This window comes from Aquarana catesbeiana, linkage group LG07 (assembly GCF_042186555.1).
Source record: "Aquarana catesbeiana isolate 2022-GZ linkage group LG07, ASM4218655v1, whole genome shotgun sequence".
NCBI lineage: Eukaryota > Metazoa > Chordata > Amphibia > Anura > Ranidae > Aquarana > Aquarana catesbeiana.
Window position 1 is genome coordinate 159,162,826 of NC_133330.1, and position 26,245 is coordinate 159,189,070.

The 26,245-nt window shown below is 43.8% G+C and overlaps 1 protein-coding gene across 4 annotated transcripts in view; it reads right to left on the bottom strand.

Moving 5' to 3' along the window:
- The window catches only part of UCHL5 (ubiquitin C-terminal hydrolase L5), a 129,539-nt gene that overhangs the window by 17,937 nt on the left and 85,357 nt on the right, over positions 1 to 26,245 (bottom strand). For all 4 annotated transcript variants that reach the window (XM_073592779.1, XM_073592780.1, XM_073592781.1 and 1 more), the window contains exon 9: positions 20,824 to 20,934. In XM_073592779.1, coding sequence (XP_073448880.1) covers positions 20,824 to 20,934 — 111 coding nt within the window. The remainder of the gene's footprint in view (positions 1 to 20,823; positions 20,935 to 26,245) is intronic.

Here is a 26,245-nt window from a genome sequence, read left to right on the forward strand (position 1 = left end):
CGCATCAAAAGTAGGGCACTAAGACTAGAGGACTCATACTGCAACCTGCAGTACACTGCGCCCAAAGGCGATATCCTCATGCCTTTTACATCTACTTGATAGAATCTGGTAAATGTATGGACTTAAGACCAAGTTGCGGCCTTGCAGATCTGGGCCATGGAGGCTTGGTGATGCACTGCCCAAGAAGCACTAACAGCCCTGGTGGAGTGCGCTTTAATATCAAAAGGAGGAATTTTCCTCTTTAAATCATAAGCTGGAACAATCACTTGACAAATCCATTTAGAAATGGTAGATTTCCACGCTGCCTGTCCTCTTTTAGGACCGTCTGGCAACACAAACAAAACATCTCTGTTTTATGAATCTGAGCGGTCACTTTCAATAGACCTTTACCGCTCTCACCACATCAAGAGAATGTAGTGACCTTTCTTCCACAGAAACGAGATTCTGGAAAAAAATGAAGGCAGAACAATATACTGGATTAAATGAAAACCTGATACTACCTTCGGTAGGAATTCAGGCTGAGGCCACAATACAACCTCATCCTTATGAATAAGCCAATATGGCTCTTTACAAGAAAGAGCAGCCCATTCTGATATTCTTCTTGCAGAAGATCTGGAAACCAAGAAAATTAATTTTTCCCCCGTCAAGAGGACCAAGGGAATATCTCGTATTGGCTGAAAAGGCCGCTTCTGTAAGCCGACAGGACTAAAATTAAGTCCCAAGGGTTCAGGGGTGACCAAACTGGAGGATTAATCTGCGTTACCCCCTGAATAAAGTTACAAAACCAGAGAGAGTGAAGCAAGTGGTCGTTGAAAAGAAACTGATGAGGCCGACATCTGGCCTTTGATAGTACTCAAGGCCAGCTTTATTCCTAATCCTATTTGTAGGAATTCAAGGATCCTACCTAGAACATATTTCATGGGGTGCCAAACCCTGGATTCACACTAGGAGACATATGCTTTCCAGATTCTATAGTATAAGACTCTGGAGGCCAGCTTCCTAGCATTAACCAAGTAGAAACTACTGAAGCTGACAGCCCACAATCTTTCAGAATGTGGGTCTCAATAGCCAAACCGCTAATTTTAGCATTTGTAAAGTAGGATGGAATACCGGACCTTGCTAGAGAAGGTCTGGCCATAGTGGTAGGGTCCAAGGGTCCCCTACCACCATCTTTACGATCTCGGCAAACCAAGATCTCCTGTGCCACAAGAATCACCTTCTTCCCTTCTTGCTTGATCCTGCGAGAAGGCGCGGAAGCAGCAGAACAGGAGGGAACGCATAGATCAGTGAAAAACTGATCCCAAGGAAAAACCAAGGCATCTGTTCCGTATGCCATCGGATCCCTTGTCCTTGACACAAAGTTGTCGATCTTGTTGTTGAACCTGGACGCACAGATCCACATCCGGAATTCCCCATCTTTGACAAATTGACAGAAAGATGTTGTGGTGAAGGGACCATTCTCCCGGGAACTATTGTTGGCGACTCAAGTAGTACGCCTGTCAATTCTCTATCCCTGGAATGAAAAATTGCTGATAGGCAAGGAATGTTGTTTGATTCACCTCTTTCTGGGCCACATGACTTCTCGTGCCCCCTTGGTGACTGATATAGGCCACAGCTGTGGCATTGTCGGACTAGATCCTGATAGGACAATTCCGTAGTCTGGGCGTCCAGGCCTCGAGGGCCAAGCGTACTGCCCAAATCTCTAGAATATTGATGGGCAAGGTCATCTCTGATTTGGACCATTTCCTTTGGACAGATGCTTCTTCCAGGACTGCTCCTCAGCCCTGTTGTTACCACCTTCCAGGTACTGGTAGAAAGGATTTTTCCTTTTTGAGCATTGTTGAATATCAACCACCAATTAAGGCTCTGATGCACATCGGGGGATAAATGCATTGGAAAGTCCAGAGCTTGGACCCTTTTGTTCCAAGTTGACAGGATACTTTTTTGCAGCAGTCTAGAATGAAACTGCGCATAAGGAACGATTCTTGTTTGTTTTGACCAACTGAATCAGTTCCCTTATGGAACTGATCCTTTCCCAGGGCAAAAAACACCCTCTTCTGAGCTGTATCTATGATCAAGTTATTGAATAAAAAGCCTTCGCGCTACTGTGATGTGTTCAAAAATGACTAATAAAGTAAAAAAGGAATACCGTGCAAAATATGCAAATATATTCAAATAAAACCACCACAAAATTTGCGATGAGCAATCAAAGTGCAATAATTGCAATTAAGGTGCAATCAAATCTGCCTGCAGCAGGATCTAGTAGTGTTCACATCACACAAGCAGAGTAAATAAAAACAGTAGTGATCCCGCGCTACAGCAATAAAGTATAAGTCTACAAAAGTGATGAATCAATGAAACCAAATCAATTAAAAAATTAAATCAATTAATAAATAATAATAAATCTAGGGACACTAGGAATAAATAAGAATCATACAGAAATGATAAAGAAGTCCATGTAATGTGGGAAAATTTTCTTCTAATGAGACACCTTGCTGGTTAACAGTCTTTTCAAAATGTTCTCATAAAAACGCTGGGTAATCTGCAAATCTTTATGAGTGAGAGATATACACAATCCGGGAAACAAGCTCACAGAACTCTCACCTCAATTCCTTGGATCACCAGCATATATCATTATTAAAGGATTCTTTCCGCTATTCAGACAGCTACCACCAGGGGGTCCTCCATTCCAGCATATGTTGTATCTATGTGGATGTTCTGGATCTACATCTTCATATGATCAGTAAACTCTAATGAGAAAGCCTTTAGAATAAATGTTCAACCAGTTAAACCTGAATCCTCACCATCCACAGAGATCCAATGACATAAGGGCTCCAAAAACATCATAAAATACAAGAAGAATTGCACATAGCGTAATCAAAGATAGATGAAAATCACGCTTAAAGTAGTTTGACTTGTGACAATCTGTCCACTGGTAGCAGTCTCCAGATCCTATTTATTCCTAGTGTCCCTAGATTTAGTATTATTTATTAATTGATTTAATTTTTTAATTGATTTGGTTTCATTGATTCATCACTTTTGCAGACTTATACTTTATTGCTGTAGCGTGGGATCACTACTGTTTTTATTGTATCTATGATCAGGCCCAAGTACTGCAATCTCCTTAATGGTTTTAAGGAGGATTTCTCCAGGTTGAGAATCCAACCTAGGTATTCCAGGTAGCTGACTGCGGTGACCAAAGTTTGGTTTAAGCGGGCTACCGATTGATCTATTAAGAGAAGATCGTCTAAGTAGGCTAGTATTGTTATACCTTGAGCCCTTAACCTGGCCAAAGGTGGAGCCAGGACCTTTGTAAACACTCGAGGTGCAGTAGCTAGACCGAAAGGAAGAGCTACAAACTGGAAATGAAGATTTTTAACCACGAAGCGTGAGCGGGGAAAATCAGCATATGGAGATAAGCATTCTTGATGTCGATTGACGCCAGAAGTTCTCCCCCTTGTAGGATGGATACTACTGTTCGGATTGACTCCATGCGAAAAGAAGGGATATTCGAAAACCGGTTTAGAACTTTGATACCTAAAATGGTCTGACATCACCGTTTGGTTTCGGAACCATGAATAGGTTTGAATAAAACACTAAACCTTGCTTCTTCCAAGGGGACCATTGATATTACTCTTTGAGACAAGAGATGATCCAAAGCTAGAAAGAGACACTTCTTTGTCACTGGATCTCTGGGAACGTTTGAGCTCTTGAGAAAATGAGGAGACGGGAACTCTTTGAACTCTAGTTTGTAACCTAGAGAAATTGAGGAAGCCACCCATCTGTCCTGACATTGTTTCTGCCAGACCCTTGAAAACTGTAGAAGCCTTCCCCCCACTCGAGCGAGCGGGGGCGCCCCTTTATAAGGAGGCTTTAATATTCTGTTATGTGGGTTTCCTCCCCCAGGTCCTCCTTTGACCCTGGGACTGACCTTGAGGTTTATCTCTTGAACCTGAAAGGTGGAGGCCTTCGTGACTGCCTGGAGGCTAATGCCCCAGCACTGGAGAAGAAGCACGTTTAAAAGAAAAAAGCTTCTTAACTGGTAAAAAGGAACTTTTCCCATTAGAAATTCTTTGGATATACTTATCCAGATCGTCTCCAAATAACCGTTCACCATAAAAATGGAAACTAGCCAAGAGCTTTTTCAATGGCGCTTCAGCTGACCAATTTTTCAACCATAGGATTCTACGCACATGTACCAGCCCTAGCATGAGCCGTGAGGCCTGGAGAATAGAATCTTTCATAGCGTCTACTGTAAAACACAACGCTTCTGATATCCCAGCCAAATCCTGGGCTTGCTGATCAGGAATAACTTTGAGTACCTCTATAAACTGGTCCTATAAGGATCGAGATACTCCGATTGCTGCCAGCGCTGACTGAACCTGCGAGCGAAATACAGGTTTTTTTTTTTTTTTTTTAAAAAGGAACTCCAACTTCTTATCTGTTGGATCCTTTAGCATATGAGCATTGTCTACTGGACAAGTCATGATTTTGTTTACAGATGATATAGCAGCATCAATTGCTGGAATTCCCTATTATAAAACTCTTCCTCCATAGGATAAAGTATTGGAAACTTTTTCCGAGGAAAAAACTGTTTATCTGGGTGCTCCCACTCAGAATACATTAGCTTCCTTAGCCAAGAGTGGATAGGAAAAACATGAATCAGATTGGGGAGGCTTTTTAGTGAACACAAACCAGAAGTGGGCTCATCCACTGACTGCATTACTGGCAGTAAAAATGTGGAGCGGACCAATTCAGTGAGAGACCGTACCAACAACCTTTCCTGCGAACCTGACACTTCCGTATCAGGTTCTTCAGAAGAGGAGACATCAGCCACTTCCTGGTCCTTTGAAAGAAATTTGTCATCTCTTGCTCCATGTTCCTCAGTAAGAGGGTCCTGAGCAATGGACGGGGACCTGCTACGCTTAGTCCCACTCTGGGATGCGATTAAAGCATCAATCTGTTGCTCAAACTTAAAATGGTTGAAGAAAAAAACCTCCTTAGTAATATACACAGGGGCCGCAGTGTTTAAGAGCAGCTGCAACACTTGCCCCTCCTGATGGCTCACTCTGACCAGCCATATTACTCTAAGGGGAGGATGCCATCTTTACTGGGATGGATCTAGGCTTCCGTGTGACTTGTAAAAGTTTTTCTAGAGCCCTTTTTGAGGTGTTTTTCACCCCCCTTCTGAGTATAGCCCGATGCACAAAGCAGAGGTACTATCAGAAGGAATGCATCCACTGCTTGAGCAATAGTCCAGCTCTGTCACTGCTATTAAAACTCAGCCTGATGCAGTAGTAAATGTGTCAAAGGAATGCCTGTGTCACCAAACTCTTATATGCAAACAAAACATGTTTTACCTTTGCTCTTGTGTCCCTCTGCAGCTTGCAATAACACACATGGTGCCTTTTAAAAACATACCATCCCGCGCTGGACGTTGGAGGACGCCAACGCCACGCTAAGCCCCACCCCCTGGCTTCGCCTACAGCCCTTCCCCTCTTTTTTAAAAAATAGTGGGTTCCTGATCCTATGGGATCAAGGAAGGGAAGCAGAAATGGCGAGGGGGGGTCTGGAAGTCGCCAAGCGGTGTGCCGTTCGCACTGTTTTATTTTATTTTTTTCAAATCCTGCGCTCTTTCCACACTGAAGAGGGGAAGAAAACCAGCACAGGGGGGCGTCTGGTGGGGAGAGGGAACCCCCCCCCAGACTTACCGGAGGTCTGCTGTTTTGCCGGAGGAAGAAGCATCTGCAGCTTTCAAGATACAGCGTGGGCTCTCTGTGAAGCATGAGACGGTGAGTGCTCAATACAGCCCCCAGTGGTGACACACAGGCATGACAGCATTTACTAAATTAAAGGAGACATTCATAAGAAAATTTTAAAAAATTTCTTAGAAAACTCCACTAACCTTTCCCACCGTAGGGTTTTCTGTGGTAAACCAACAGACCCAATCTTGACCCTTCACGGTGGGTTCCGTTAAACCTTCAGGAGCTGGGGATCCTCGAGGAAACCCACAATCCTGGACCTGTAATAGCACTTCCACCAGTAAAACTTTATGGCCTTAATACCAAAAAGTACTGGATTCGGGGCCCAGCTCTCTAAAAAGAGAAGCATTACAGGCAAGACCTCGTTTCTTCGGATATGAGGCCCGGGGACCATTCAATTCGGCCAAAAAGACACTTTGAATGGATCCGGCTGCATGGCTAGCCCCAGCAAGGACTGCTCCAGTGGAACTCAGCACAGCACATCTTTACTCGTGACCAACACCTTAGACACTGGGGAAAAAAAACTTAGGTAATCCCACCAGTGGGAGGGGTTATATAGGGAGTGCACTCTTTAATTTAGGGCATGCCAGTGTCCATCACCTGAAGGTGGCCTATAACCCACATAGTACCTACTATGGCTCTGTGTCCCGTGATGTACGATAAGAAAAATACATTAAAAACGATTTTAGTGCACACAAACACAATAAATACCCTAATGTTTAGTAAAATATGAAATATAGGATTGCATTGAGTAAATAGATATCAAACATGTCATGACTTAAAATTGATTAGCTGCATTCTTGGCTACATCTGCCATGGAATGACAGCTCTGAAACTGGAAGCGACTAAATCATCACTTCTGGGTTCACTAGTCGGAGAACACAGAAACACCAAGGCATCTGTTCCACATGCCATAGGATCCCTTGTCCTCGACACAAAGTTGTCGATCTTGTTGTTGAACCTGGACGCAAACAGATCCACGTCCAGAATTCCCCATCTTTCACATATTGACAGAAAGATGTCGGGGTGAAGAGACCACTCTCCCGGGAACAACTATTGGCGACTCAAGTAGTCCGCCTGCCAATTCTCTATCCCTGGAACGAAGATTGCTGACAGACAAGGAATGTTGTCTTCTGCCCAAGATAGGATATGATTCACCTCTCTCTGGGCCGCACGACTTCTCGTGCCCCTTGGTGATTGATGTAGGCCACTGTTGTGGCATTGTCGGATTGGACTCTGACAGGACAATTCCGTAATGTGAGCGTCCAGGCCTTCAGGGCCAGATGTGCTGCCCGAATCTTTAGAATATTGATGGGCAAGGTCATTTCTAATTTCTGACGCACTTTGGGGGATAAACGCATTTGGAAGTCCAGAGCTTGGACCTTCTTGTTCCAAGTTGACAGGATACTGTTTTGCAGCTGTCTTGAATGAAATAAGGAACGAATGAAGCCATCATCTTTCCCAACAATTTCATGCAAAGTCAAATAGAAGGATTCTTCTTTGCTTTGACCAACTGAATCAGTTCCCTTATGGAACTGATCCTTTCCTGGGGCAAAAACACTCTCTTCTGAGCTGTATCTATAATCAGACCCAAGTACTGCAATCTCCTTGATGATTTTAAGGCGGATATCTCTAGGTTGAGAATCCAACCTAGGTATTCCAGGTAGCTGACTGCGGTGACCAAACTTTGGTTTAAGCGGGCTACCGACTGATCAAGAGTAGATCGTCTAAGTAGGCTAGTATCGTTATACCCTAAGCCCTTAACCTGGCTAAAGGAGGAGCCAGGACCTTTCTAAAAACTCGAGGTGCAGTAGCTAGACTGAAAGGTATAGCTACGAACTGAAAATGAAGATTTTCTATCTCGTAGCTTAGAAATTTCTGGTGAGTGGGAAAAATAGGCACATGGAGATAAGCATCCTTGATGTCGATTGACGCTAGAAGCTCTCCACCTTGTAGAATGGAGACCACTGATTGGATTGACTCCATGCGAAAAGAGCGGATATTCAAAAACCGGTTTAGATCCTTGAGATCTAAAATGGGTCTGACATCCCCGTTTGGTTTTGGTACTGTGAAAAGGTTTGAATAAAACCCTAATCCTCGCTCTTCCAAGGGGACCACCGCTATCACTCTAAGAGATGATCCAAAGCCAGAAAGAGACACTTCTTTTTTACTGGATCTCTGGGAACATTTGATCTGAGAAAACGAGGAGACGGGAACTCTCTGAACTCTAGTTTGTAACCTAGAGATATTGAGGAAGCCACCCTTCTGTCTTGACAATGTTCCTGCCAGACCCTTGAAAAGTGCAGAATTATTCCCCCCACTCGAGCGAGCGGGGGCGCACCTTCATAAGGAGGTTTGAGTATTTTGTTTTGTGGGTTTCCTCCCCCAGGGCCTCTTTTGACCCTGGGACTGACTGAGGTTTACCTCTTGAACCTGAAGGTGGAGGCCGTTGTGAATGCCTGGAGTCAGATGCCCCTGGCACTGGAAAAGAAGCTCATTTAAAAGAAAAACGCTTAAACTTCTTTTTACTGGTAAATGGGGACTTTTTCCATTTGGATGAAATTCTTTGGATGTACTTATCCAGATCGTCTCTAAATAACCGTTCCCCGTGGAATGGGAAACTGGCCAAGACCTTTTTGCATGGCGCTTCGGCTGACCAATTTTTCAACCATAAGATTCTAAACACATGTACCAGCCCTAGCATAAGCCGTGAAGCCTGGAGAATAGAATCTTTCATAGCGTCTACTGTAAAACACGCCGCCTCTGATATCCCGGGCAAATCTTGGGCCTGCTGATCAGGAATAATTTTGAGTACCTCTATAAACTGGTCCTTTAAGGACTGAGATACCCCGATCGCTGCCAGAGCAGGCTGAACCACTGAACCTGCGAGTGAAATATAGTTTTTAAAAAGGAATTCCAACTTCTTATCTCTTGGATCCTTCAGCATTTGAGCATTGTCTACTGGACAAGTCAGGTTTCTGTTCACAGAGGATATGGCAGCGTCAATTGCTGGAATTCCCCATTTCTTATTAAAATCTTCCTCCATAGGATAAAGTGTTGAAAATTTTTTTGGAGAAAAAAAACTGTTTATCTGGGTGGTCCCACTCAGAATACATAAGCTTTTTTAGCCATGAAGGGATAGGAAAAGCATGAACAGTTTGGGGAGGCTTTAGTGAACCCAAACCAGAAGTGGGATCATCGACTGACTGCGCTACTGGCAGCAAAAATGTGGAGTGGACCAATTCAGTGAGAGACTGTACAAACAGTGTTTCTTGTGAACCTGATCCTTCCATATTAGGCTCTTCGGAAGAGGTGTCACCAGCCTCTTCCTGGTTCCCTGAGAGAAATAAGTCATCTCTCGCCCCCTGTTCCTCAGTATGAGGGTCCTGCCAAGCTTAGTCCCACTCTGGGATGCGATTAAACCATCAATTTTTTGCTCCAAGCCTAAAATGGTTGAGGAAAAAACTCCTCTTCAGTAATATATACAGGGGCTGCAGTGTCAAGAGCAGCTGCAACACCCGACGGCCCTGATGGCTCAATCTGACCAGCCATATCACTCTCAGGGGAGGAAGCCATCTTTTTTAAGATGGTTCGAGGCTTCCGTGTGACTGTAGAAGTCCTTTTAGAGCCCTTTTTTCAGGTGCTTTTACCCCCCCTTCTGACCATAGCCTGATGCACAAAGCAGAGGTACTACCAGAAGGAACGCATTTACTGCTTGAGCACTAGTCCAGCCCTGCCGCTGCTATTAATGTTCAGCCTGATGCAAAAGGAAATGTGTCAAGAATGTCTGTGTCACAAAACCTCTTTCATGCCCCTCCTGCTCGTGTCCCTCCGCAGCTTGTAGCAGTAACACTAGTGCTTTTAAAAACACTCTTTCCCACGCTGGGCATTGACGCCACCAACGCCACGCTAAGCCCCCCCCCCCGTCGCCTACAGCCCCCCCTCTTCTTCAAAAAAAGAGTTTTCCCACGCGAGTGCGGGCCTCTGATCCAATGGGATCTTACAGAGAGGGGAGAAATGGCGAGGAGAGCCTGGAAGCCGCCGAGTAGTGTGTAGTGTTTTTTTTTTTTCTTTTTAGTGCTTCTTCCTCGTGAAGAGGGGTAGCAAATAGCACAGGTGAGGGGGGTCTGGTGGGGAGGAAACCCCCCCCCCCAGACTTACCGGAGGTCTGCTGCTGGCTGGAGGAAATAGATCTCCGGACACATCGTGAGCTCTCTGAGGAAGCGTGAGAAGGTATGTGCTCTATACAGCCCCCAGTGGTGACACATAAGCATGACAGCATTTACTAACTTAAAGGAGACATTCATAAGAAAATTCAAACATTTCTTTAGAAAAATCCACTTACCTTTCCCGCCGCAGGGTTTTCTGTGGTAAGACCAACAGACCCAATCTTCACCCTTCACAATGGGTTCCGTTAAACCTTCAGGAGCTGGGGATCTTCGAGGAAACCCACAATCCTGGACCTGTAATAGCACCACCGCCAGTAAACTTTATGGCCTGACTACTAAAAGTACTGGATCCCGGGGTCCAGCTCTCTAAAAAGAGAAGCGTTACAGGCAAAACCTCGTTTCTTCGGACACGGGGCCCGGGTATTAATCAATTCAGCCTAAAAGACACTTTGAATGGATCCGGCTGCATGGCTAGCCCCAGCAAGGATTGCTCCAGTGGAGCTCAGCACAGCACATCTTTACTCGTGACCAACACCTTAGACACTGGGGAAAAAAACTGAGGTACTCCCAACAGTGGGAGGGGTTATATAGGGAGTGCACTTTTTGCCTTAGGGCGTTCCAGTGTCCATCACCTGAAGGTGGCCTATAACCCACATAGTAACACTATGGCTCTGTGTCCCGTGATGTACGATAAGAAAAGGGTGCAAGAGGAATCCCCTCTCAAAACAGACAGGAGTTGAAAGACAGCCATACCTATACTAGTGTAGCAACACCAGAAAACAATAGGGCAAGCAGACCTGTCTACAAGGACACCCAGCAGAGTAAGAGGAAAATCCCCTGCAGGCCATCCTACTTGTTCCAGGGACATAAGAGCACAAAGTCCTCTGACCTTAATCAATCCAGTAGAGTGTTCACAGTCGTGTAGCGAGGGAGAAGAACCTCAGCCACACAGCTTAGAATGATCATCTAATTAAAGCGGTAGTAAACCACAGTTAAAAGGAGTTGTGAAGGCAATAGGTTGTATATCTTAATGCATTCTATGCATTAAGATAAAAAAAACCTTGTGTGTAGCAGCCCCCCCAGCACCCCCCTAATTACCTACCTGAGCTCCTATCTCCAGTGATGTCCACGATCCCCTCAGTCATCCAGGAGACTCCTGATTGGCTCAGACAGAGCAGCGGCACCATTGGCTACCAAGGATGTCAAAGTTAGTCAGCCAATCAGGGGAGAGAGGGGGCGGGGCCATGTTGAGGCTCCGTGTCTGAATGGATACACGGATCTCTGACTCAGCTTGGGTGCCCCCTGTTGCAAGCTGCTGACTGAGGGGCACTCAAAGGAAGGAGGGGCTACGAGCATCAAAGAGGGACCCGAGAAGAGGAGGATCCAGGCTGCTCTGTGAAAAACCAATTGCACAGAGGAGGCTAGTAAAACTTTTTTTTTTTTTTTTTAAATAAAAGAGCCTTTACAGTCAAATAAAAAAAAAAATTCTCAGCAAGGCAATGTCATAATGTGCTAGTATGCACTGCATACTAGCACATTATGCGAGACTTACCTTAAAACGAAGCCCTCCAGCACCGCGCTGTCACCGCTAAGAGGGTTTCCATCTTCACCCGGTCTTCCTTCTGGGTTTTGCGGCATCCGGCTACACGAGTGGCAGACGGCGCACGGGAGCCACCGTTTACAGCACAGGCTCTGAAGGTCTGGCATACCATGACATCACCGGCTGCATGCAATCTAATATTTCCTATACCGTGCAAGTTTAGGAGATATTCACAGTACCTACAGGTAAACCTTACCTGTAGGTAAAAGTGGTAAAACGGAGTTTACTACCACTTTAAAAAATGACAGGGAGCTTTAACATGTTTTGGGAACTTTCCCTAAAGGATGTCAATCAGCCACAGTAGGAGAGCCTAAACCAAATAATCCAAAACCAACAGGGACCCCTAGATGCATGCTATCTCCAATGGGCAGTGGCTGCAGCAAGGTTGCAGGATGCAAGGTTTGCAGACTATCAAACATCCAGCCCTCCAGCGATGGTTTTATTCTGCCGCACATTAGACATAACACACCCAAGTGCACAAATCACTGTCCCCAGAATACAGCCTAAGGGAAAGAGAGGCTCAGAAGGCAAGAACAGTGCTTCTAAAGGGAACCGTGCAGTTGAGAGTGACATTCTCAACATCAGCATAGGGAGGAGGTCACTTGCCCTGTCAAAAGGGAGAATTCCCAAGCCTCCTCGTAGGTAAAAGTTTTACAGTAGGAAAGCAACGTCCAACTGTCTAGGTCAAAAGGGCCTATTCACAGCAGAAGAACCAGGTGCTAACTGCTCCAGGGAACCGGACTTGATTTCCAGACGTAAATACAGCCGAGACAGGAATCCTCCCACAATAGGGGCAGAGAACTTGGACATATTTTGGGAATTTTCCCTAAAGGATGTCAAATCGGCCACAGTAGGAAAGCCTGACTCCAAATAATCCAAAACCAACAGGGACCCCTAGATGCATGCTATGTCCAATGGGCAGTGTCTGCAGCAAGGTTGCAGGATGCAAGGTTTGCCGACAATCAAACATCCAGCCCTCCAGCGATGGTTTCATTCTTGTTGCAAAAGTAACAAGCGCGCCACCAATAAATATATATTGTGATACAATGTATGCAACAAATATATCAACGTGATTCAACACTATTTATGTGAAAAAAATATTTTTTGAAATAAAAATGTGAAACATTTATAGACATTACTGAAGTAACCCTTTATGACTAGTGTTATGTGACACAAATAAAAAGCAACTAGGTTACTCTATGTGCTTGTAACCTGATACCAGCAATATTATTGTTCCCACTTCACACACCAAATCGTGTTAATAATTAATCATCTGAAAAAACCTTGATAAAAATAAAAATAAATATCCTAGCGATTTTTTCTGTAAAGAATGTTGTAAACAAGAAAAAGTCCAAATGAGGATATCTTGTATTGAAGATGAACCATAGACCATAGATTATTAGCTGATTTTTTTTATCCGGTTCCCTTTGCTGTGCTATATTTACTGTGCAATTTGATTTGATTTTTTGGCTTGCAGTTCCCAGTGTGCTGTGTTTATATTGCTGTGCACAAATTGCTGTGGATTTTTTAGTGACTTTTTAAAAGATTTTTTAATAAATCAAAGTTATACATCTGCACTACGGAGTCTCCCCCGTTTTGTTTTCATTGAGGGGTGTGGAGGATCCAGGGGAGATAATTAGTCTCCCCCCCCCCCCCCGCAGTTGTGGAAATCAAACACCTAAACCAAAAGAAAGTGTCTGTTTGCTGTTCATTGGAAGTGGACGAGGACATCTCTCTGGATCATTACCCAGGTGGAAATTACAGATGCCGGCAGGCGAATGCAACAAGCCTATTAGATCTCTATAACCTGAGATCCAACAGATCCGGTAAGCGGGTAATTTTACCATACCTATAGAGGGAGGATCACCTATTTATCTCAAAGTAGAAGATCTATGGTTCATCTTCAATACAAGATATCCTCATTTGGACTTTTTCTTGTTTACAACATTCTTTACAGAAAAAATTACTAGGATATTTATTTTTATTTTCATCAAGGTTTTTTCAGATGGTTAAATATTAACACGATTTGGTGTGTGAAGTGGGAACAATAAGATTGCTGGTATCAGGTTACAAGCACATAGAGTAACCTAGTTGCTTTTTATTTGTGTCACATAACACTAGTCATAAAGGGTTACTTCAGTAATGTCTATAAATGTTTCACATTTTTATTTCAAAATAAGCTTTATTTAAAAAAATATTTTTTTCACATAAATAGTGTTGAATCACGTTGATATATTTGTTGCATACACTGTATCACAATATATATTTATTGGTGGCGTGCTTGTTACTTTTTGCAACTTTCTTTGGGTCCTTTTTGTATTTTTGGCTTACACGAGCAGCTGCACCGTTTTATATTTTCTATATGGTTAGCGCAAGATATTTAATTTTTTTCTGATATAGATGGTTTCATTCTGCCACACGTTAGACATAGATATAGGGGTCATATCAACGGCTGTTAGACCCACAGGGATCGCCTGCATGTCTCATCTCAAGTTTAGGCTTTCAGATATCAAGAAGTTTAAGGAAGATCAAAAGGAGATGAGGTAATGTAAAAACAGTAAGCTCCAGTACCCTACTATCCCCAAATTAGGAAAGGGGGGGGGGGGGGGGGGAGAGAGTGTAGTGTGACCAGGAAGATTCCACTTCCAGAAAGTGCAGTGTGCTTCAGAAAGGATCTGAGCTGGTCAGCCTCACTCGTTGGGATCAGATGGCTACCACTACTACACATCTGTAGGGCTCTAACCTGTGAAAACATACAAGCATACTTGTTGACAGAATTCTGGCTATTAAAAGTCAAGTAAGGGTCCTGCAAAGGGTCTGCCAAGAAAAAACTACAACTACAAGTGCTCTTGAAGGACACTTAGGGGTCAGGATCCTGCTAGTGAAGGCTCTGATCCCAACTGACTCAGAAGGTCCCTCTGGGAAGAGGGAAAAATGAGGATTAGAAATCAATAATAAATGACTCCAGCACAAATAGAAGAGCAAAAAAATACCCGTGGGGCAGTTAGCTAGGAGACAGCCTAAATCTGCCAAAAGCAGCATAAGTAAAGCACTATAAGCAATTCCTGCAGCGCTCACACACAAATCCTTAGTGCAAAGATAAACATAAAAGTAATAAATGGTATGTATAACAATAGAACAAGACACTCACTCTATATTGCCAGCTGCATGTTACTTCTGAGCTGTATTGCTTCAATGTTGCTAATGCAGTGCAACCAAACAATCTCCTGCGCTCCAGCGTTTTGCTAGACACGGATGGTGTGGTCTATTCTTAAATATAAGGCAAAGTCTATAGTCTTGCAGCCCTCTTCAGAACAATGGGTATTCGTACAACTAAAGAGAAAATAAAAAGAGAAGAGGGCGCACCAACCTAGTGCATAACCAATGTAAAAGTTTTATTAAAAGTATAAAAGCAATGGTACTACTCACAAACGAGCGTAAAAAACAGGCTTTTCTTAGCAGTCACAACTGCATCCCTTGGTATCTGATGACAAGAGGTAGATGATGGCACCCCAAACGGCTGACGCGTTTCAGGGGCGTACCCTTTTCTTCAGAGCCTAGGCAGTCTGTGGTTCCTCTGTCCTGTGTGCCCCAATATATACATCCATATGCCCAGTCCCCAAATGACCACTACCCTAATAAGCCACGCCCATCAATGAGAGCTGGCTCCAAACAAAGGGGTGGAACTTACTTCCCTCTCTACAACACGCTGTACCAATGTCAACAAGTACAGGGTGGCCAACAGGCCAAACAATTAGCCACACAAATAATGGATCAAAAAAAAAAAAAACAGCGAATGAAAACCAATAGACACACATCAGTTGCCCAACATCAATTGCACTAGCCCCAATCTGACTGATGTGAATAATCCATAGCGTATTCATGGCAGTGCGCAGCTTGATCCCCCAAGAAAGGAAAGGTCAGGCAAAACCTACCCTCATAACTCACTCTCCATGACTCTGTGCGGGAGGGGGGTTGCTGCCATCTATTACATGTCCCTGTGATCTCTCATTGTCCTGCGACGCCCGTTGGAACACACGCCATCATAGAACCAAATCTTTTCTTGGGGGATCGAGCTGCGCACTGCCATGAATACGCTATGGATTATTCACATCAGTCAGATTGGGGCTAGTGCAATTGATGTTGGGCAACGCTGTTTTTTTTTTATCCATTATTTGTGTGGCTAATTGTTTGGCCTGTTGGCCGCCCCATACTTGGTGACATTGGTACAGCGTGTTGTAGAGAGGGAAGTAAGTTCCGCCCCTTTGTTTGGAGCCAGCTCTCATTGATGGGCATGGCTTATTAGGGTAGTGGTCATTTGGGGCGTGGGCATATGGATGTAAATACTGGGGCACACAGGACAGAGGAGCAACAGACCGCCTAGGCTCTGAAGAAAAGGGTACGCCCCTGAAACGCGTTATCGGTTCAGCCATTTGGGGTGCCATAATCTACTTCTTGTCATTAGATACCAAGGGATGCAGTTGTGACTGCTAAGAAAAGCCTGTTTTTTATGCTCGTTTGTGAGTAGTACCATTGTTTTTATACTTTTATTAAAACTAATGCACTAGGTCTGTGCGCCCTCTTCTCTTTTTATTTTCTCGCTAATGCAGTGCAAGCATGTGTGTGCCTAAACATAGGTTCAATAGGAGCAGGGCAAGGAAGAGTAGAACTAATCAACTTAAAACAAACAGGCTGGGCCCCAGCCACAGGCACCCAGCCTGTATCTGACAGTTAACAAAAACGAAACAAAACTCTGCTGACGGTGCTAATCCTACAACATCCTAGTGCCCCTGTACTGGTGAAGTCACCTCCTGCCTATACTGACAGGTTTCATTTGGATACCACTACTCTTTCTCAAGTAGGAATGGTTGGGGGATAGTTAGGGCACATTGCTCTTTATATGCTCTCCTCCTCTACTCCCTCCACTGCCCAAAAGGCTGCAGTAGGCAAATTATCTAAGAATGTCCCATATAATGTATTTATACATCATAATAAAATTAGATCTAAAGTGCACAGGTCGCAATAAGGTGAGAATTAAAAAGTAAAAATGTATTTTTTATATATACAGTAAATCTGGAAAGTATTCACAGCGCTTCACTATTTGCACATTTTATGTTACAGTCTTATTCCAAATGGATTAAATTCATTATTTTCTTCAAAATCCTACAAACAATGACAATGTGAAAGAAGTTTGTTTGAAATCTTTGCAAACTTATTAAAAAAATATATATATATCACATTCACATAAGTATTCACAGTGTTTGCCTGACACTCAAAATTGAGCTCAGGTGCATCCTGTTTGCATTGATCATCTTTGAGATGTTTCTACAACTTTATTGGAGTCCACCTGTGGTAAACTCAATTGAGTGGACATAATTTGGAAAGGCACATGCCTGTCTATATAAAGGTCCCACACAGTTAACAGGGCATTTCAGAACTAAAACCAAGCCATGAAGTCCAAGGAATTTTCTGTAGACCTCTGAGACAGGATTGTATCAAGGCACAGATCTGGGGAAGGGTACAGAAACATTTCTGCAGCATTGAAGGTCCTACTGAGCACAGTGGCCTCCATCACCCATAAAGTGGAAGAAGTTTGGAACCACCAGGACTCTTCCTAGAGTGGCCCCCCCGGCCAAACTGAGCGATTGGGGGGCCTTAGTCAGGGAGGTGACCAAGATACCTGATGGTCACTTCGACAGAGCTCCAGCATTTCTCTGTGGAGAGGGGAGAACCTTCCAGAAGAACGACCATCTCTGCAGCACTCCATTAATCAGGCCTGTATGGTAGAGTTGCCAGACGGAAGCCACTCCTCAGTAAAAAAAAGTCACATGGCAGCCCGCCTGGAGTTTGCCAAAAGGCACCTGAAGGACTCTCAGACCATGGAGAAAAACAAAATTCTCTGGTTTGATTGATGAAACAAAGATTGAACTTTTTGGCCTGAATAGCAACCGTCATGAAACCAAGCACTGCTCATCACCTGGCCAATACCATCCTTACAGTGAAGCATGGTGGTGGCAGCATCATGCTGTGGGGATGTTTTTCAGAGAAGAAACTGGGAGACTAGTCAGGATCGAGGGAAAGAGAAGTGCTGCAATGTACAGAGACATCCTTGATAAAAAACCTGCTCCAGAGCGCCATGGAACTCAGACTGGGGCGAAGTTTCAAGCTTCCAATAGGACAATGACCCTAAACACACAGCAAAGATAAGGTGTGGCTACAGGACAACTCTGTGAATGTCCTTGAGTGGCCCAGCCAGAGCCCAGACTTGAATCCGGTTGAACATCTCTGTAGAGATTTAAAAGTGACTGTGCACCGACGCTCCCCATCCAACCTGATGGCGCTTGAGAGGTCCTGCAAAGAAGAACGGGAGAAACTGCCCAAAAATAGGTGTAGCCTATAGCCAAGCTTGTAGCATCATACTCAAAAAGACTTGAGGCTGTAATTGGTGCCAACGGTGCTTCAACAAAGAATTGAGCAAAGGCTGTGAATACTTATGTACATGTGTTTTTTTTGTTTTTTATTTTTAACAGATTTGCAAAGATTTCAAACAAGCTTCTTTCACATTGTCATTATGGGGTATTGTCTGTAGAATTTTGAGGAAAATAATGAATGTTGGAATAAGGCTGTAATATAACAAAATGTGGAAAAAGTGAAGCGCTGTGAAAGTGTGTGTGTGTGTATATATATATATATATATATACACATATACATATATACATACACACACATATACATACACACTTTTTTATTCTCACCTTAATGCTATCTGTGCACTTTGTATCTAATTTTACTATACTATATGAACACATTATTATATGTGGCTTTCTTAGAGGATTTGTTTGCTTGCTGCAGCTATTTGGGCAATGCAGGATTAACTTGCGAATGGAGAGCATATAAAATGTCCCGTGACCAGCCTTCCTTGAGAAAGATAGGCGGTATCAAGTTGAAACATGTCTGTATCGGCAGGAGGTGATGTCGCCAGTATATGCGCATTTTTGTAGAGTGTGCACTGTCATCAGCATTTTTTACTATTGCATACATGCTGGGTGTGAGCAGCCGGGGCCCAGCCCATTTGTGTTAAGTTGATTAGTGCTCTGCTTCTATTGAACCTGTCATTAGGCACAATGACACCGCAGTAGCAAAATTGAAGCAACATGCAGCTGTCAAAGAGTGAGAGTCTTGTTTTACATGTCATTTATTCCTTTTACATTAAGGATTTATGTGTGAGCACTGCAGGAATTGTTTATAGTACAAAACTGAGAATTAGCATTATCCGAGGATACTGAATTTCCCTGAGGCAGAGAGGGAATACCTTTGTGTGGAATAACTCTAAAGGGCACGTTCCTAATGAGACAGGAACAGGGGTCCAGAGTGTAGAGGCCTGGGTAAAGGCGCAACTACATATAGTAGCACAGGAAGCATGCTGTGAGGCAACTGAAATAAATGCCTCCCCTGACTTATTGAGTTTCCAAATCTCAAATGACAACAGGGGCTACAGACCTGGATTGACTCATGTAACAGGATGGTCAGAGGCAGACCATGGACAAAATAGTCCCTATGACTTAAACCCTGAGGACAGAATGATCCAATAGATGGGCATAAACAGGTTGGAATTCCCCATGGACGAGGCATCAACTCTGCCCAATGGACCTGCAATAAACTCAACAGTTGAAGACCCTATAAAAATGAGAGGTCTCAGGTTTCAAAATATAGAAGTTACTTCTGTGGATACTGCATTTTATTTGCCTATAACCATTAGGGGACCATGGGTTAAGGTCACCCATAGCAGAAGGACTGCCCCCCTGTATACCTGAGAAAACTTATTGAACTGTCAGGTGGTCTGGAACTAGGCCCAATGTCAGGAAAGGCCTCATGTACTCACTACTTGGGCAGCGGGTTATCATGAGGGTTTCAGGTGGTCGGAGGTGACAGTCATTTTAGGAAGGCAGTGGAATGAAATCAGAGATCGTAGTTCCACTTGGTGCTTCAGGAGCAGTAGTGCGATAGTGCTTTTTCTAGGCTGAACAACAAAAAAGAATGTAGAGCAAGGGCAGCACTCCACCTAGTAGATGACGTCAGTGATCAGTCTTTCAGCCTTAACCCTTACTGCGGTAAAGATGGAAAAGGTGAACATTTTGAAAAAGGGCACCCACCGGTACCAACTGTGAGATAGCAAACCGTGCTTCAGCCTGACCAGCCTTGCTCAGTAAGTCAGGCTTCAGAGACAGGGCACACTAGAGTCTGTGCCATGGCTCTGGACCAGGAAAGCACTCTGAGGCTAACAAAGTACATGAAAGTATGGAAAGCACTACAAATCTGGAGCCCAATGCTCAAAGGTCACATTCCAGGCTAGCTTCAGAGGCCTATTAAAAGTGTGAGTCTTCAAAGTGACTCTTGAGGCTGTGCTATGACTCTTGATCAGGAAAGTTCTCACTGGCTAACTTAACCAGCATACTCAGGTCTGGAAAGCACTTACAGGTTAGCCCAACAGAATTTGGGTACAGCCCCCAAAGCTTATGCAAAGCATACAACGATTAGGATAGCTATGTGCAGCCCAGGTAATTCTAAACTTTTTGCATTTTTTAGTAAAATAATTCAGGGTTTTCAGCAATTCGGGTTTCAGGGCTACTTTACATGAGAATTTCTCTTTCTAAACTGAAAGCCACATATTTTTGTAGATGTGAGCTGAACAAAAACACGACATACACCTAGCAAAAGGTACTATATTTCCTTTATCACACATGTAAATTAATGGACCGTTTGAAAGGAGAGAATTGTTTTTCTGAAGAGGCTTCCAATCCAATCATTTTGTAAAGGGAAGAGAATTTTAAACCCTGTACTAAACCAGTTTCAAATGGTAAAGGTCCTTTACAAGTACAAAGAAATATGTTAATCTGCTGTCTAACTATTATATTGAAAATCTTCTGTTATTTGAAGACAGAGATACAACTGCCAATTAGCAGCCAGGACAACCAGAATTAGATCTGGCCATGTATCTGTGGCCCAATATATAAAAGTTGGATTACAGAATCTTGCTTGGTAGCCCATATTAAAATGTATTATTGCTTTTAAAAAACGGGAAACTTTGGTCATTTGGTCTTGAACTACTAGCTACAGTATCAATTTTCTATACAGTAACCTCATTTTACCCCTATCCTATTTAACACCAGTTGTGCTGCCTTTTGCCATGCAGTTAAATAAAGCATGCTGTCAACAAAAACATGAATTACATTACTTTCATAACCTACAGGTAGCTAAATCAAAAAATGCAATAAAGCAAAATAAAACTAACCTTATATCGCTTAGTCTTTTGGTTTTCTTCTTCAAGAAGGAGTTCATATTTAGCAATTTCAGATTTAATCGAGCTTACAAAACTACAGTGATCCATTTCCATTGGCTGCACCTGTAAATAAGAAGAAAAACGCATAATTAGTTTTATTTATTTTTTTTACATATAAAAACAGATGTAATTATGTGGAAGCTTATCTGAAAAAGCTTTCCAGACAAGTTATTGTACAACCCCTAGTCCAAATACAAAGTTGTTAGTCAAGGAGATAAAGTGCAAGTCCAGTCAAACTTATTTTTTTTTTTGTAGTTCAGGACAATGTGGAGAAGAATTAGAAGCCCAGTCATGTTTTTACTGCTATTTGGGGCTGTGTTTCAGAGATGTGCCTTTACTGTCATGACAGCCATAACTTCAGCAGACAGAAGTAAGAGAAATTTGAACAGGGATATGGACAATTAAAAACATTACATTACAGGACTTCTAGCCTTCCCCTAAAGCACTTTTATTTTTATCTGCATTTCTGTGTTTAAAAAAAAAACAAAACAAAACAAAACAAAAAAACAAAAAAAACAAACACCTAAGGGCTCAATGAACACCACCAGCCCGCAGCATTTAGCATGTAGGCTGGTTAAGGCCTTGTTTAAACTTGTGGTTTGGGGGGTGGTAAAAACGCTGCTCAACTTCACATTTTCAACATTTTTTTTTTTTTTTTTAACAGGGGTATGGCCATACTGCAACATTTTCTGTTTTAATATGTTTGTTTTTAAAAAAAATGACCAGCAATGCGATCAGATTACATAACCCCAATCATAGCAAGGCTCTCCTCTAAAGGGCAGCAGTGACCAAACGGGTATATACTACCCCCTATACTATATATTTGGGATCGTCGCAGACAACAATTATAGACAGACCTAACAGAACGGATGCAGAGAGACCAAGGAATAACTGATCCAGGGTTCCCAAACCTTGAAATGTGAATCCTTCAGGACACTGGACATCTACACATTAATCATCAGAGCATTAATATGAGTTTTCACATCCTGGAAGGCAACAGTCTGGGTTTTCCAGGCATGAGCAATGGTCATACTGCAGCTTTTTAAATCTGCCTTGATGTGTAAACATTGCATACCCATGGACAAATTTTCATATGCAGAATAATCTCTTCTGTGTGATCTCTAAATTTTATCTTTATGTACCATAAACTACCCACTCACTATGATGTTACAAAAATATGTAATCAATTGAATGAGCAGTTAGGTGCTCCTAATGGTTCAGTTCAGCTGGTTACATAATAGTGGTCACATTATATTCCTATTGAAGCAGAATTGTAGCGATTAGTTTCCAGCACAAAAATTAATTATTTAAGGCCCATTCACATCTGTGTGGTCCAGGGCAAAGAGTGAATATTTGTAGTGTTAAATGGTCATGTTAGAATCATCAAGGCCTCCTTTGCTGAACTCTGGACTCTCCTTTTCTGAATGCTACATTCCCCGGCTGTCATGCTGAATCAATGCCTTAAAGCAGTGTTTCTCAACCTGTTTACCATCGAGGAACCCCTGGAAAAAGGTTTATTATCTTGGGGAACCCCGAAAATAGCATTCAGATCTACAGCTCACAGAACATTGGTGTGATTAGCGAGCTAATCTAACAAATTATTTTAAGAAATAGCATTAAATATAAATAAATATTAGAACTTACCTATGTTATGTGAAACGTGTGCGTTTTTTCTTCTGAAACACACAAAACATACCACGGTACACGTCACACAGCAGGGAACGGAGCACACGTCAGGGTACACGTCACACAGCAGGGAACGGAGCACACGTCAGGGTACACGTCACACAGCAGGGAACGGAGCACACGTCAGGGTACACGTCACACAGCAGGGAACGGAGCACACGTCAGGGTACACGTCACACAGCAGGGAACGGAGCACACGTCAGGGTACACGTCACACAGCAGGGAACGGAGCACACGTCAGGGTACATGTCACACAGCAGGGAACGGAGCACACGTCAGGGTACATTTCACACAGCAGGGAACGGAGCACACGTCAGGGTACATTTCACACAGCAGGGAACGGAGCACACGTCAGGGTACATGTCACACAGCAGGGAACGGAGCACACGTCAGGGTACATGTCACACAGCAGGGAACGGAGCACACGTCAGGGTACATGTCACACAGCAGGGAACGGAGCACACGTCAGGGTACATGTCACACAGCAGGGAACGGAGCACACGTCAGGGTACATGTCACACAGCAGGGAACGGAGCACACGTCAGGGTACATGTCACACAGCAGGGAACGGAGCACACGTCAGGGTACATGTCACACAGCAGGGAAGGGAGCACACATTAGGGTACGTCACATCATGGTACAGGAGTTGTTTTAAATGCAGAGTAACATAGGAAGAGGCTATAATAAGAGCTCTCTTATAGCACGATTCTTCAGGCCGACCCCTCCTTTCCTCCCATCCACCCCAGTTGCATGTATATCACATCACCTGGGGTGGACGGGAGGAAAGGAGGGAGTGGACGGGAGGAAAGGAGGGGGCGGCCGGAAGGATTGCGCTATAAGAGCTCTTATTACAACCGCTTCCCGCGCTACTCTGCATTTGGAAAAACTCCTGTACCCTGACGTAAGCTGGATTCCCTATGAAACGTGTACCCTGATGTGTGCTGGATTCCCTATGTGAGAGAGAGAGCTCTTATGACAGTGATACTCTGCATGCTGGCCTTGATCTACCAGTCAGCTGCCTGTGATTGACAGGTAGATCGCCGCGGAACCCCTGGAGACTTCTCCCCAAATTGAGAAACACTGCCTTAAAGTGTTACTAAAGCCACAACATCGAAATCAGTCTGTATATGCAGTAAAGCATGCTCGTTCTACTCACTGTGGAACCTAAGGGGTTAATCCTCCGCATTGTGTAAAAAGACTGTTTGATCCTGTCTTCTCTGATCCACCCTTCTTCCACTGTCCCCAATCTATCTCCCGATAGTACTGATCCTCTGGGACACTATGCACATGCTCAGTTTGGTGTGTATTGCTACAGAATTTTCTTTTTTTTTTTTCTTGTGAGGGTTTATGTGCTCAGCACAGGGCCAATCAGCACTGTCCAGACAGAAGGTCAGGGGTCCTGCAGCCTCATAGGACAGTCAGAGTAGAATGACCAAACACTGATAGAAGTCACAAGACTGCTATATAATGCCGATGAGAAAAGGTGTTTAGCAGTTTATATTTACTTAAACTGCATTTCCATGTTTTGTGTACTGTGGGAGACCAGATATAGTGAATGCAGGGTCCTGGGTTTAGTAACACTTTACTGTGGAACTGAACTCCAAAAACTAGAAACCCCTGACAAGTAGGGTTATTATAAACAGAAGAGACCCTATTTGGTCTGCTCTGCATACTAGCACATTTTGGCATAAAGCTACTGGGGACCCAATAGTGTGTTACTAAATCTTAAAACATTTTTTATCTTAATGCATTGTTTGCATTAACGTAAAAAACATTTTCAGTTCCCTTGTTCCCCCCTTCCCCTGTATGAAGAGGAAGCGAGGGGAGGAAGAGGAAGCGAGGGGAGGAAGAGGAAGCGAGGGGAGGAAGAGGAAGCGAGGGGAGGAAGAGGAAGCGAGGGGAGGAAGAGGAAGCGAGGGGAGGAAGAGGAAGCGAGGGGAGGAAGAGGAAGCGAAGGGAGGAAGAGGAAGCGAGGGGAGGAAGAGGAAGCGAGGGGAGGAAGAGGAAGCGAGGGGAGAAGAGATCAGCGCTGTGCACGGCTGCAGTGGGTTAATTTTGACATCAAATTTCGATTTAGTTTTAGTTATGGGTCTTTCACTAACATGCCATTTTAGTTTTAGTCATATTTTAGTAGACTAAAATCAAATGTGTTTAGGTAAATTTTAATGCATAATTTCTTTAGAACTGCCAAACATTATATACTCCTGAAGTAAAAATGTAATAACATGTTTAATTATTTAAGGTATTAAGTTTTGCACTACAGACACAGATTTAGCTGTCGTGTTATAAATTCAATTTAGTTTTGGTCATAGTTTGATGAAAATGTCATTTTAGTTTTATTTGTATTTTAGTAGACTAGAACAGTATTCATTTAGTCGACAAAATTAACACTGCGGCTGCATCTATTCTCAGCAAGGTTCCCTTACTTCCTCTTCACACAGCATTCAAGCAGCAACGGAAGCCATTGCCTGATACTGCTATCAATCAATTACAGTGAAGAGGAAGTGGGGGGCGGGCCCAAGTCCCGTTGTGTAAGTCTATGGAGCGCAGCTCCCTAGACACACAGGTTGGGAGCAAGCACGCACAGTGTGTCCCCATAGCAAACGGCTTAATATGGGGACAAAAAAGGAAGAGAAGCCAAGAATGCCGCCGGGGACCTGAGAAGAGGAGGAGAACCTACGAACCTGGTTTTGAAAGAACTGGGGGATGGGGCCAGATGAACCTTTGAGGAGGGGAAGAGAGACACAAGGTTCACATGTAAACAACGGTTGATTTCTTAAAGCGGAGCTTCAGCCAAAAGGGGAAGCTCTGCTTGTTTGCTTCCTCAACCCCCCCCTCCCCCTTCAGATGCCACATTTGGCACCTTTTGGGGGAGGGGGGGGGGGGGGGGCAGGTAACTGTTTTTGACAAGTACATATCTCCACTTCAGGAAGACCTCGCCACAGCAAGGTTCCCCAGAAGTTCGGCTCCCCTTCTCCTTCCCCTGCCGCTGGGCCATTCACAGTGCGCAGCGCGCATGCACAGTATGGAACTGGCTGTGAAGCTGCAAAGCTTCGCGGCACGTTTCCCCTACAAAGAATGGCGCCGGCAGCACCCAAGAGCCGACTGAAAAATTGGCTGGGGTGCCAACATCGTGGGATCTCTGGACAGGTAAGTGTCTTAATATTAAAAGTCAGCAGCTACAAATACTTATTTGTTTTGCTCTGGTTCACACTGGAGCGTTTTAACATGCGATTTGACATGCCAAATCGGCGGCAATTGCAGTCAATGGCACCGTCCTAATCGGTGCGACGCACCAATTTCAAAAAGTAGTTTCTGTACTACTTTTTGCGATTTTGGGCTGTGATTTACAAACCTGCACAGATGTCTCCGAAATCGTGCCGAAAACGGGACAGACATGTGGGAGTGAAAGCGTGCGCGTTCAGCTGAACTCGCACGACTTCATTCCCGCAGCTCGGTGTGACCATAGGCTTAACCACATTTAATATTAGAAGCGTTTAACCGAAAATCTCCCATAGTGCATCAAATGTAACAACATTACAACCTTCTGGCCAACAGCCCTAAGTTAATGTTTTTCTTATGGGCCTACGCAGCCATTAAACTTGGTGCGGTGAATATCTGTTGCTTAGCAAAACTCCCATGCTTACAAGGCCCCACCTTCTTTTCAAAGAGATAAAAGGTCCACTTT